This window comes from Rhineura floridana, chromosome 5, assembly GCF_030035675.1.
Source record: "Rhineura floridana isolate rRhiFlo1 chromosome 5, rRhiFlo1.hap2, whole genome shotgun sequence".
NCBI lineage: Eukaryota > Metazoa > Chordata > Lepidosauria > Squamata > Rhineuridae > Rhineura > Rhineura floridana.
The window spans coordinates 185,382,186-185,395,111 of NC_084484.1; the positions used below are offsets into that span (position 1 = coordinate 185,382,186).

General features: G+C 44.9%; 1 protein-coding gene across 2 annotated transcripts in view; it reads right to left on the minus strand.

Annotated features, from left to right (window-relative positions):
- Nucleotides 1–12,926, minus strand: part of PDE2A (phosphodiesterase 2A) — a 340,214-nt gene that overhangs the window by 160,533 nt on the left and 166,755 nt on the right. For both annotated transcript variants that reach the window (XM_061629143.1, XM_061629145.1), the window contains exon 2: nt 2,821–2,910. In XM_061629143.1, the coding sequence (XP_061485127.1) occupies nt 2,821–2,910 (90 nt within the window). The remainder of the gene's footprint in view (nt 1–2,820; nt 2,911–12,926) is intronic.

The window sequence follows — 12,926 nt, forward strand, 5'->3', positions numbered from 1 at the left end:
TGCTCTTGCGCTCAGGTCCTGCTTGTGGGCTTCCCATCTGCATCTGGTTGGCCACTGTGAGAACCGGAGGCTGGACTAGATGGGCCACTGGCCTCATCCAGCAGGCTCCTTTATGGTCTTATTTCTAGCTGCCCACCTGTAAAATGGGTATAATAGTGACCCACCACCCAGAGTTGTTGCCAGAATACATGAGGTGGCTTTTTTAAAAAGGTGCTGCCAACCCTAAACATTGCGGATAGAGAGGGCAGAGCTTGGAAAAGTTACTTTTTTGAACTACAGCTCCCATCAGCCCCAGTCAGCATGGCCACTGGAGTGGGCTGATCGGAGTTGTAGTTCAAAAATATAACTTTTCCAAGCCCTGAGAGAGGGCCATGAATCTTTCTGAATCCATGGAAACAGGTTTTCTTTCTTTCTCTGCTGAGAAGTGTTTGCCGATTACGCCTTCTGCTTTGGGAGCGATCAAAGAGAGGAAGTGAGAGAGGGAAAGGGCCTGAAGTATCACCCAGTAGCTTTTTCTCGGGTGAGCTGGCCACAGAACAAATCCCACACTTGACAGTGTAGTGCTAAGACAACGCTGGTTGTACATGGCCAAGTGTGGTTGTTACACCAAAACTCAGGGGGTGATACTGACTGGGAGGGGAGGGGAGAAGGCAAAACACCCCTGAATGTGAGGTGGCCGCCTCACTGGCAGGAGACCTTTCTCCCCATCACTCATGTCTTCTTGCATGACTCAGAGGGAGTCATTGTGAGCCTCATCTCAGTCACTGCAGTCTCTGACAAACTGATCCAAATCCTCTCCAAGACCACAGTTTAGAAACAGTTTCTGAGGGCCAGCTGACATCATCACCTCTAGGCACAGGTTGGTCTCACAGCCATGGCAAGCTGGCATGTCCAGGATTTGACTGGTGGGAATGGGTGGGGCTCATCGCATTGCACATTCCTGTCACCAACCAATTTGTTTGCCAATGTGCACCTCAGCACCTGCACCTCTGCGACGCCCGAGGAGCTCCTGGATCAAAGCTGAGCCTGGCTGGCTTTGCAGATTACCTGCACTTTGTTGGATCTGAGCTGCTCGAGAAGTCCACTCTAAGGTCACGCACTCAGATCTCCCAGGAGATGCCACGCTCAGAAGTGACAAAGAACAGCATGAGAGTTTTTTTGACCATTCAGCCTCATAGCCTGGCCATGAGAAACATCTTGGGACTTTACAAATGCAAATATTAAAAGACACGACTTAGATTTACTTTCAGCATGGGCTAAGAGCCAAGCTGTCAATCAGTCAAGGAATATTAGTACATTAATCATCTCACTTTTAATATGCATGTTCCCAAAATGTCAACAGAAGTGCCCCCCCTTTTTTAGATACTGAAGGATGTGTGAGGTATTATTTAAAATTTAATACACAAAAGCTACCACTTATTGTCTGAAGGGGGAAAATATCCATCTCTTAAACTTCCTCTTCCATTGCCTGCTATGGCAACACACCAGTATCAAAACAGTCTCCCAAAACAGCTTAACCAACAGCCCTGCTGAATAAAAACTGACCCCACCAATCAATCTGCGTACATTTTAGGGAGCAATCCAAACACAAGATCTGCCGGGATGAGTGAGTTAGGATCTGGTGGATCTCTGGATCAGCCAGCTGAACCCCAGCTCTGCTGGGGCTAGGCGACATGGGTCCCTCATCTTGGCTCAGCCAAGGCTAGCGTAAGTCTCCAATGAGGGGTATAACTGGGGAGAGGACCAGGTGGGGGCGGAGGGCTTATGCTGGATGCTAACCCCGTTCATCTCAGTCAAATAACCTGGAAACCTTGCAGAATTTACACTGACAAAAAGGGTGATGGAGGCCTTCAAGAGGCAGCTGGACAGCCATCTGTCGGGAATGCTTTGATTTGGATTCCTGCATTGAGCAGGGGGTTGGACTCGATGGCCTTACAGGCCCCTTCCAACTCTACCATTCCATGATTCTATGAGGGTAAGTCCAGCTCTGTTTTAAAGGCTTCTATGCCAGGCTTGGGCCAGCTCAGCTAGCAGTAGCCTTGCTCCCAAATGGGGTTTGGATTTGGCATGCTTTAAGCCAGCTTAATTTAAAATGGCATAAACTATGCTGACTCCCCATAATTAGGAATTGCTCTCTTACTTGCCAATTAGATGGATATTGGGGAAGGGGAACAGGAACAGGGGAGGAGCTGTCAGTTAGCGGCCAAGGAATTGTTCTATGTGTTTAGAAGGTCTGGGTTTCAATTCTCCACAACTCCTTCTGAAAGGATCTGCAAAGTCCTCTGGCCTCAGGAAAGCTGCTACCCTTCACAACAGCCAGTACTGAACATAAAAATGGAAATGGACTGCCTTCAAGTCAATTCTGACTTATGGCGACCCCATGAATAGGGTTTTCATGGTAAGCGGTATTCAGAGGGGGTTTACTATTGCCTTCCTCTGAGGCTGAGAGGTAGTGACTGGCCCAAGGTCATCCAGTGTGGGGATTCAAACCCTGGTCTCTCAGGTCGTAGTCCAACACTCTAACCACTACACAACTTAGGAGGACCAAAATGTGACTCAGTAGAAGGCAACTTCCCAGGTTCTAACCGAGAAAGCCAAGGTGAAGGCAAGCAAACCAAACTCCACGGGTGTAGATTCCCCAAAGTTGTGTAAACCAGCCTCCAAAGATTCTCCAAAGCTGAGCATCCTTGTCTTGGGGACCTATGTATGAACACGCCATTTCTGCCAAAGGGTGCCCTCTATGCACAGATTCAGCTGGGAGATTACACAGCCTGTCCCCAGACCATCTCTGTCTAATGAAAATGCAGCTGTTTCACTTACCACTTTGGGGAGCACCGAAGCAATGGCATCTTTGATGACTTCCCGGAGGCTGGAGGCATCAATGACAGAGCCCAAGCTGAGCAAGGCATCCTGGGAGAGAGAGGAGAGCAAAGACTTAAGGACAGGAGAACAGCCCTGCCAGTCCAAAGATCTGCCTGGCTCCATGTCCGGTTAAACCATGTCTGTGACTCTGTATTAGGAGGGATGGGGGAGAAATTAGCATTTAAAGCCAAATCTATCAAATGTGCACTTTCCGAAACGACATGAGAACTGAATATCAGCATCCTTCAACATTCACACTTATCTGAATTTTGTACTGCAGTTCTCCAACCAACCAATGCTTTTTAAAATGCATATATTAGGGGAAAGTATGGATAAAAATGAATATAGTAGTGAAAATAACGTACAACAATGCATTGTATTAGGAGAATGCAAAAATGTGAACATTAGTCAAAACTGCATAGTTTAAACACATATAAACACATAAAATGAGTTTATTAGGAGAAATCCTCACTAAAATGCTGACGAATTTTCATGAGGATTTTTTTTAAGAAATGCAAATTGCTACAGAAATACGGAGAACCGAATTTAAGATTAAAAAATGAGAAACAGAGAGAGCCCTGGTCTGTGTGTGTGTCCTGTCCTTCCACACTAATCCTGTTCTCTGGAATTTTTTGCCATATTTTGTCCATCGCAGCCTAAACACCACCGAAAGACCTTTGCCATGTGGAACCTCTGTTATAATTCTGCTTCCAGCTGATTGTGGAAAAGCTAAGATGGGTTGACCCTTGACAGACAAATTCTCCTCCATGAAGTCGCCCAAGTCTAGGTACCCGTCCATGCTAGCGAGCAACTCATCACCACGTCTTATGGCAGTGAATTTTGTAAGTTGTATAAAGGACCTTTTTTGGCTCATCCCACTCAAAGTAGTTCATTAATCAATGAAGGAATAATGCAATGACAACATATTCTATGTAACTAATTGTTTCACAAAGTGGACAGAAGATGAACTGCAGAGGAACAGAAATGGCTCTGCATGAGATGAACACAGGATGGAACAGAAAACAATGTCTTCTAAAAGCCCCAAACGTAATCCTAAAATAGGTTTACCATCTTTCTTACGCATGAAGAATTATTGACTTTCCTTTTGCTGGCAGCTACGTTCACATTGCCCACACTGGAAACATTTGATTCCGGACATGACGACTGAAGTTTAGTTTTGAATTATGAATCCCAATTCATATGAACCCACATCTAGCTCGTGGAAGATATTTCTTGCTTTTCATTTTATAGTACTGATTTCTTCTCTGTTTCCCCTATCCATTTCCCCCCTCTTTTATAAGCACAGAGAGCCTGCAGGAACTAAAAGAAAGAGACAGAAAATTACTGTTCAGTTTGGTTTTATTTCTCTTTGCACAAACACACACTCACACCTGCCCCCAAATCAGCATCTTGGATGTTAGCCTTTCACTGGCCGTGGCATTTGAGCCACAGTGAACATGACTGATGCTCCTGCTGCACACAGGATTCTTCTGGATCTTTTACCAATGATAGTTTAAAGGTCTGCAAGTCCATAAAGCTGTCTGTCTTGATTAGCATCTCGCAGCGATGAACAGCGGCAGAAAGGTGGGCCCCCAAAGTCCCAGACAAAACTGCGATGGCAGCCCAGAATGCAACAACACTTAAATGTGAAGTAAGAGATGTAGCAGATCTATCGCTTCTTGGATTTTGTGTTTGTGTGTGTGTGTTTTTCTGTGCTTATCTTAAAGCAAGGTTGGGCCACATTACCTGTGTGAGTCCTGCAAGAGCTGCTTCATGCATTGTTGGCTAACTTCACCCTGGCCTGGGAGGGTGGGGCCTGACTCCCTCCAGCCCCCAAAGCAGCAACTGCTGAAGGGGTGAGACACCATCTTGCTATTAGCCCTGAAAGACCTGCTGCTCAGGATGTCCATAGGCTATTGGGATGGGATGTCTTTTAGGAGTACTTTTTGGGGCCAAGATTTAATTTTATAAGTGCATTTGTGCAGTTGTTGGGACTAGGGCTTTGCATTTTCATTGCTGGACATTATTATGAAGTATGCAAGGATTAGAGGTGTAGTTGTTCAGGGTCTCAGGGTGTCTTAGTTTTTTGGGAGCCAGATCCCGCCAGGTTCCCTACGTCTCCAGTTTCCTATGAACCAATCAGCATGAAAGAGAAGTGTGTTAGCCACTGAGAAGAGTCTTCTAACTTGCTTCCTTGTCATTTCCTGCTGATTGGAGCCAATCAGAGTGGAAGGAGATGAGTCAGCCACTAAGAAGACTCTTCAGTAATATCTCTGACAGTGAGAAAGGGCAGTCAGATGGTGACTAACTGAGAAGCAAAAAGCAGTATTCAAGCCTGGCCAGATTATTCTATAATCTTAGGAGGGGGTGTGCCATGACTATTATTAAGGGACCCTGGACTCCTGAATTTGCCACTGCACTGCTGGTGGGGATTGCTTAATTTTATTGTATATTTACTGAGCTGTTTTGCTTAATTTGTTGTATTAGTATTGTTTGACTATTTATATTTTGCTTTATTTTTGGTAACTGTTCGAATGAATTATGCAGTTCTCTGATGTGGTAAGCCTCCTTGACCATGGTTTAGCTATGGAAAGGCAGCATACAAATAAATGATGATGATTTCTTCATGGGCAACCTGCTGGAGGCTGGATGCCAGCAGTGGGCGTGGCCAAAAGCAAAAGTGGGCGGGGCAAGACATGTGACTCTTGCCTCCGTGTGGCCACATTCCGGCCATGAAGAAATAAATGGTTTACACAGATTCAAACACACATCCCTCCACCCGGGCAAGCGAGAGGCATGATCACGGGTCAAAGACATATTCTAGCCAGGCAAACACACTTGAGGAGGGGGTGGATCAGGGCCAGTGAGGGGCGTGGCCTGGGGAGGGGCTTAGGCAGAGTCGTGAGGGCCAGAAGGAGATGCTGGAGGGCGACATTTGGCTCCCAGGCCAGATTCCCCACCCCTGTTTTAAGGAGACAATGTTTTGTCAGAAGTAAGCCCACTGAACTCACTGAAGTACTCTCATTTCAGGATCACTGCAGGCACTCTCAGGGCAAACTGCTGCATTTGGTTTTAAGCTGGATGTTTTTTTCTGCAGAAAAAAAGCAGCTGCAGGTCCCTGATCCATATCTGGATGCCCAGACCAGTTTCCTGCCCCCCCACTATTATTGCCCCCCAAATATGTTGTTTGCAGCTGCAGAACCCAACCCTGTGTGCGTTTACACAGCCATATTACCACCACCATTGCTATTCTGGTTTGGGGGGCATTCTCTGAAGACCAGGTGTGCAAAACGCCAGACCAACAATGCTTGCAAACTCAAAATGTTGATTTCGTTGCAAATTCAGGCACGGCCAACGTCTTACACAGTTTATCTTAAGCTGCAGGGCCTGATCTTCTGTACGAGTTCATCAAAGTAAGGCTAGCATAGTTCACTTGCAGCTCTGCATTTTATTATGTACTGCCTCCAAGTCGATTCCGACTTATGGCAACCCTATGAATAGGGGTTTCGTGGTAAGCAGTATTCAGAGGTGGTTTACCATTGCCTTCCTCTGAGGCGGAGAGGCAGTGACTGGCCCAAGGTCACCCGGTGAGCTTCATGGCTCTGTGGGGATTTGAACCCTGGTCTCACAGGTTATACACACTCTAACCACTATGCCACACTCTCCCCACACTCTAACCATTACGCCACACTGGCTCTCAGCTCTGCATTTATGACCACATATATCAACAAAGGATGGGGGAGAAATTTGATTTAGTTCACATTTAAAGGCAAAATCGATCTAATTCACAGTTTCTGAGAAGCAAACAATCTGAGAAGCAAAACAAAGCCATCCTTTGAAATTTGCACGTCTTGCCATGCAGTTCTCCAGCCAAGTAACATGGACCAAAATGCATGGACTGGGGTAAAGTGTGCATAAAAATGCATATATATTACTGAAAGTAACATACAAAAATGCATCATACTAGGGAAAGTTGCTTTGCAAAACTGTGCATATTAGGGAAAATTGCATACACACTTATGTATATTAGGAGAAATTTGCACTACTGTGCTGATGAATCTTCATGAGGGATTTTTAAAAATTTACAAACTGATGTGGAATTGTGAAAAACTGAATTTAAGACTGGAAAAATGAGAAAGGCCCATCCCTAACATCAACCACTCACCTCCCTGCCCCTCTCCCCTGCCTTGTCGGTTTTCCGGCTGACTTTTCTGCCGCCCTCTTTGCTGATGCCTAATTATCTCTGCACTAGGAGTCACTGTTTAGCTGGCGAGGAACTGGAAGATGCTGCTTTGTATCTCACAGAAAGGAGCTTCCCTGCTTCAAAATTCTTGTAGAGATGCAGATCCCTATCAAAGCAGCTTTTTGAAAGGATTGCAGAAACTCATGGAAGCAGTGGCGGCTGGGGGCTCTATGTCAGTGGGGCAGTAGAATCCACTCCGGGGTTTAGTTTTGCTTTAGTAGTTTGGACAGCTCCTTGAAATTTCAGACTAAAACCTGAAGTAGGTTCCATTGCCTCACTTACATGACATTGACAATAATAGGTCAAGACTTCCCTCTTCTTCCAGGCATTTTAGCATGTGTTTTTTAAATTGCTTTTTAAAAATGTGTTTTTTTAAATTTGTATATTTGTTTTTAATGATTTTAATTGTTGTAAACTGCCCAGAGAGCTTCGGCCATGGGGCGGTATGTAAATGCAATAAATAATAATAATAAATAAATAATAATAATGGAAGCCAGATTTCGACTGGACATCAGGAAAAACTTCCTGTTAGAGCCATATGACAATGGAACCAATGACCTAGAGAGGTAGTGGGCTCTCTGACACTGGAGGCCTTCAAGAGGCAGCTGGACAGCCATCTGTCGGGAAAGGTTTGATTTGGATTCCTGCATTGAGCAGGGGGCTGGACTTGATGGCCTTATAGGCCCCTTCCAACTCTACTATTCTATGATTCTAGGAAGTGTTTGAAAGGTTGCCACACAGAGGAGGGCCAGGATCTCTTCTCGATCGTCCCAGAGTGCAGGACATGGAATAATGGGCTCAAGTTGCAGGAAGCCAGATTTCAACTGGACAGCAGGAAAAACTTCCTAACTGTTAGAGCCATACAACAATGGAACCAATGACCTAGAGAGGCAGTGGGCTCTCCGACACTGGGGGCATTCAAGAGACAGGTGGAGAGCCATTTGTCGGGAATGCTTTGATTTGGATTCCTGCATTGAGCAGGGGGTTGGACTCGATGGCCTTAGAGGCCTCTTCCAACTCTACTATTCTACAATTCTGTGATTCTATGAACTGGAGAGCAGGCAAGCACAAACTATGGGGTACTTTCATCAGTACCCAGGCATTCCCTGACCCTTAATATGAGCTCCTGTAATAACAAATTATTATTATTATTATTATTATTATTATTATTATTATCTTTATTTATACCCCGCCATTTTTCTAAAACTGGAACTCATGGAGGCTTCCAGATAAAAAATACATATAATTAAAAACATACAAAGTCTACATTAAAATAAGATTAAACTAATTAGGACTCCACCCATTCCAGCACTGAATCCTTGTCCCAGGAGAGGAGAGACTGAAAGAACTGGGCATGTTTAGCCTGGAGAAGACTGAGGGGAGACATGACAGCACTCTTCAAGTACATGAAAGATTGTCACACAGAGGAGGGCCGGGATCTCTTCTCTATCATCCCAGAGTGCAGGACACGGAATAATGGGCTCAAGTTTCAGGAAGCCAGATTTCGACTGAACATGGAGAAAACTTCCTAACGGTTAGAGACATATGACGATGGAATCAATTACATAGAGAGGTAGTGGGCTCTCTGACACTGGAGGCCTTCAAGAGACAGCTGGACAGCCATGGAATGCTTTGATTTGGATTCCTGCATTGAGCAGGGGGTTGGACTTGATGGCCTTACAGGCCCCTTCCAACTCTACTATTCTATGATTCTATGACACAAAGACCCAGCTGGTATCCATATGGTATTCAGCTGCTATATCTGATCTAGATCCTCAGCTTTGTCAGCCTGGCACAGATCAATCTTGTTCTGGGATTTTCCAGCCCTGCCTGAATCCAGCCCAACTGCCTGGAACACAAGAATATCAAGAGCACCTGTTGGATCATACCAAAAGTATCCTTGGCTCAGATGGTCCCTGTGTGCAATTCAGGCAGGGCTAGGAGCAGGGGAGAAATTTGATTCACTTCACATTTAAAGCTGAATCTATCAAATTTGCGCTTTCCGAAACAATATGGGAACTGAAACACAGCCGATAAGAGGACATCAGTCATAACTGCAGACAAAAATGTGAGTATTAGGAGAAATTCACACTAAAATGCTGGAGAATTTTCATGAGGATTAAAAAAAAAAAGAATCCAAATTGCTGCAGAAATATGGAGAGCTGAATTTAAGACTGGAAAAATTGGAAACAGAGATTTGGAACTGACGGATCTTTCCATCCCTAGGCAGGCCTAACAAAAGAGGGTGAAAAGAGGATACCTGTGAGAGACAAACAAGGTGCAAATATTGCCCACATGCCCTGGCATGGCACAAATTGACCCCCGCCGAAATCTGACAGTTGCTGTCTCTTTAAGACAGATAGTGAAAAAGCTAACAGGCATCAAAGGGAACAGATTGAGAGAGACTATACAAATTGGAAGAAATTCCATGCACAAATGAAACTGCAGGGGGGAGGGAAAGAGGATCCCCCCCCCGCGCAGCTGGAGAGTGCATCCTCTGACGTCTACATTTGCCCCGACCTTTTCCCTTTGTGTGGAGCGGCTGTTGTTTGTTCCCCAGCTGTGATTGATGCCGTGCTATTGTGCCCTCCAAAAATGTCACCGCAGGAGCATGGCTAGATCAGCGATGCTGGCAGATTAAAACCATAGCTGGGAGCCGACGTGCCCATCACTGCTGGGGTTCGGTGCAGATTGCTAAGAAACCATGATACGCAACTCCACCACCTACGTCATGCTGCCGGAGAAGCTGAGCACCCTGTCCGGACCTGAGAGAACCCGATGCAGGTTATGCAAAAACTCGTAACAGGTATCCTGAGATAACCACCACTGAACGTGATTCAATCTATTTACATGGGGCTCAAAAGAAGACTTAAGGAAGGCAGCCACCTTATATCGAGCTGACCCCCTTCCCCTGCTAGCCCTCCTCTTCGGAATTGCCAACCTTTGCTCACTTACATTTTGCAGAACATCTGGATGCTGACGTCGCCAAATCACAGCAGTCCATTATTTTCTGCAGTGCTCCTTCCATGTTTTGTCAGACTTGATTTGTGGTGTTGGATTTTATTTTTGCAACAAAACGCAACTGCTTGCAACACTAGCCTGTCCACTGTGGGCAGGCCAAGAGATGGGGACTGAAGGACTTGCCTCCCAAATATCTGAAGGACAGCCTCCTCTGATGTAGTGTTGAGATCTGCAGGGGAGGCCATGCTAGCAGCTCCACCACCCTCTGAAGTTCTTGAGACGGTGCTGCATGACAGGACCTTTCCTGTGGTGGTCTCCAGCTGCACAATGCCCTCCCCTCTCAGGTGTGTCCAGCCTCATCATTGTATGCATTTTGATATCAAGCCAAGAGGCACCTTTTTGCACAGGCCTCTGACAGATGGAAAATGAAATCAGAATACCCCTTGCATTTAATTTTTGTGCAATCTAATTGCATTGAGCTGTGTGTAGCTTGCCCTGGGACCGCATGGTGAAAGACAGGCTATGAATGCCTTTAAACAAACAAATAAATACTGAGGCTTTAAATGGCTACTATGGCTTTAATTTAAAGTATACTGCCCTGCCGTTTAGCTATAAACAAGTGGGAACTGCAATACAGTGTTGCAGTGCACCATTGGTCCCTCCACCCATGCCGTCCTCCGGGATACTCTGTTCCATTCCTCCTGGTTATTATCTTTTCTCTCTTCCTGCCCCCTCACCTCACAACGTTCAACATTCTCTAGATGCTGAGCATGCTAACTTCTCATTGGACTGGGTTTTTGGGAGGGGAGGGAAATTGCTCCCTTAGGGTTATTTTTTATGGTTTATTATACTTCTGCAAACCTTGGAGATCCTCAAAGCATGCTGATACCTCCCTTTTTTCTTAGTGGTCCTTCTTTGCCTCCATCTCTGTTGGCACTTGCTTTCTGAGTTTACTGTTGCAAGGCTGATGAAAGAAAGTATGTGTGGGGTGATATGCAAGGAAACCAGTAATTTAAAACGCCCCTCACCCTGGACCAGAAGCAGATTAATGCGATCTAAATACATATACGCAAATCTCTTTAATGTGCATAATTTAGACTTGTCACAGAACTGAGGGGGCCCTGAGTGCGCCATTTGGATGTTTTTGGCAGAGTTCATGCAAACAGCGAGGCTACTTCCAAAAGGAGTTGGAGTTCATTTTGCTCCCTTACCAACTCTTCCACCCAGCTGCGTTTGCACTCTTTATTGAAATGAATGGGGCTTTCAATAATTCTGTCAGTTTTGTGAATATTGTATCATGCATGTATTGGGATGGGAGGGGGGGATAGGAGAGTTACAGTATGCCAGGAAGCAGTCAAATTTGAAGCTACATTTTGGATTCAGTCTTATCCAAGAGTGTTAAAAAATTAACAGTTGCCTTAAGCTGAGTTCATTGTAAATGAAGCCCCTCGGGTTACACTCGCTGTTTCAGATGGAGTGGGCGAGGGGCGGGGGAGAGAGAGCAGCTTCTCTTAAAATGTGAATGCTGGATATTGCAATGCTGCACTTGAAGACAGTTCAGAAGCTTCAGCTATTATATACGTTTCTATGTTTATGTATATAGATACTGCTTATGTATTTTGCTTTGTAAACTCATAGAATCATAAAATAGTAGAGTTGGAAGGGGCCTATAAGGCCATCAAGTCCAACCCCCTAATTAATTTGATATTTTTTTTATTGTACCTTGCGTATTCTATTGTAAACTGCTTTGAGATCTTTTAGTTAGTAAGCGGTCTATAAATGGAAATAATAATAATAATAATAATAATAATAATAATAATAATAATAATAATAAATAGTGCAGAATACAGCAATGAGGCTGGTGGGTGTCTTTGACCAGACACGTGTTCCACCAACCTTGAAAGATCTGCACTGGTTGCCAGTTCTCTATTGAGCCCAATTTAAGGAGGGCCTCATCCCACATTGACCTGCCTAGGTACTAAGATCAACAGTGCTGCAACCCTCCGATTGTGGAGAGACCTCCCTTCCGAGGTGCGTCTTGCACCATCACTGTATGCTTTTTGACAATTGGTCAGGACTCATCTCTTTACCCAGGTCTTTGGCAGTGCGTTCAATGTTTTATATGTTGTGTGAAAACATGAACACAAGAATGTAAGACGGACCTGTGCTGGGTCAGGCTAATGGCCCATCAAGTCCAGCATCTTGATCTCACAGTGACCAACCAGAGGCCCCAAATGGGAAGCCCCCAAGCAGGACCAGAGCACAAATGAATTCCAGCAATTGGTATTCAGAGGTATGCTGCCTCCAGCCATGGAGAGAGAGCACAGCCATCATGGCTAGTAGCCACTGTCCTCCATGAATTTGTCTAATCCTCTTTTAAAACCATCCACGTTGGTGGCCTTCACTGCCTTCCATAGGAGCAAATTCCATAGTTTTAACAATGCGCTGTGCGAAGAAGGACTTTTTCTGTGAAGAACTATTTTCATTTGTCCATTCTGAATCTCCCAACTCTCAGCTTTACTGGATGTGCCAAGTTCTAGTACCATGAGAGGGAGAAAGCGTCTCCCTATCCACTTTCTCCACACCATGCATGATCTTATACACTCAAGAAAGCACCTAATAAATCCTTCACGGAAGAGAATTCTGAACAGGCGCAAATCCTGCTTGAATTCTTATATCCCATCTTGGGCATTGTCTTCACTAGCACTGAAGTCCCACATTTATTTATTATTTATTTTATTTCATTTTTAAACCGCCCATAGCGAATAGCTCTCTGGGCAGTGTACAAAAGATTAAAAGTACAGAAATACAAAATATCACAATAAACAAACTGAAACAAAGAGATTTAAAATTGTAACAT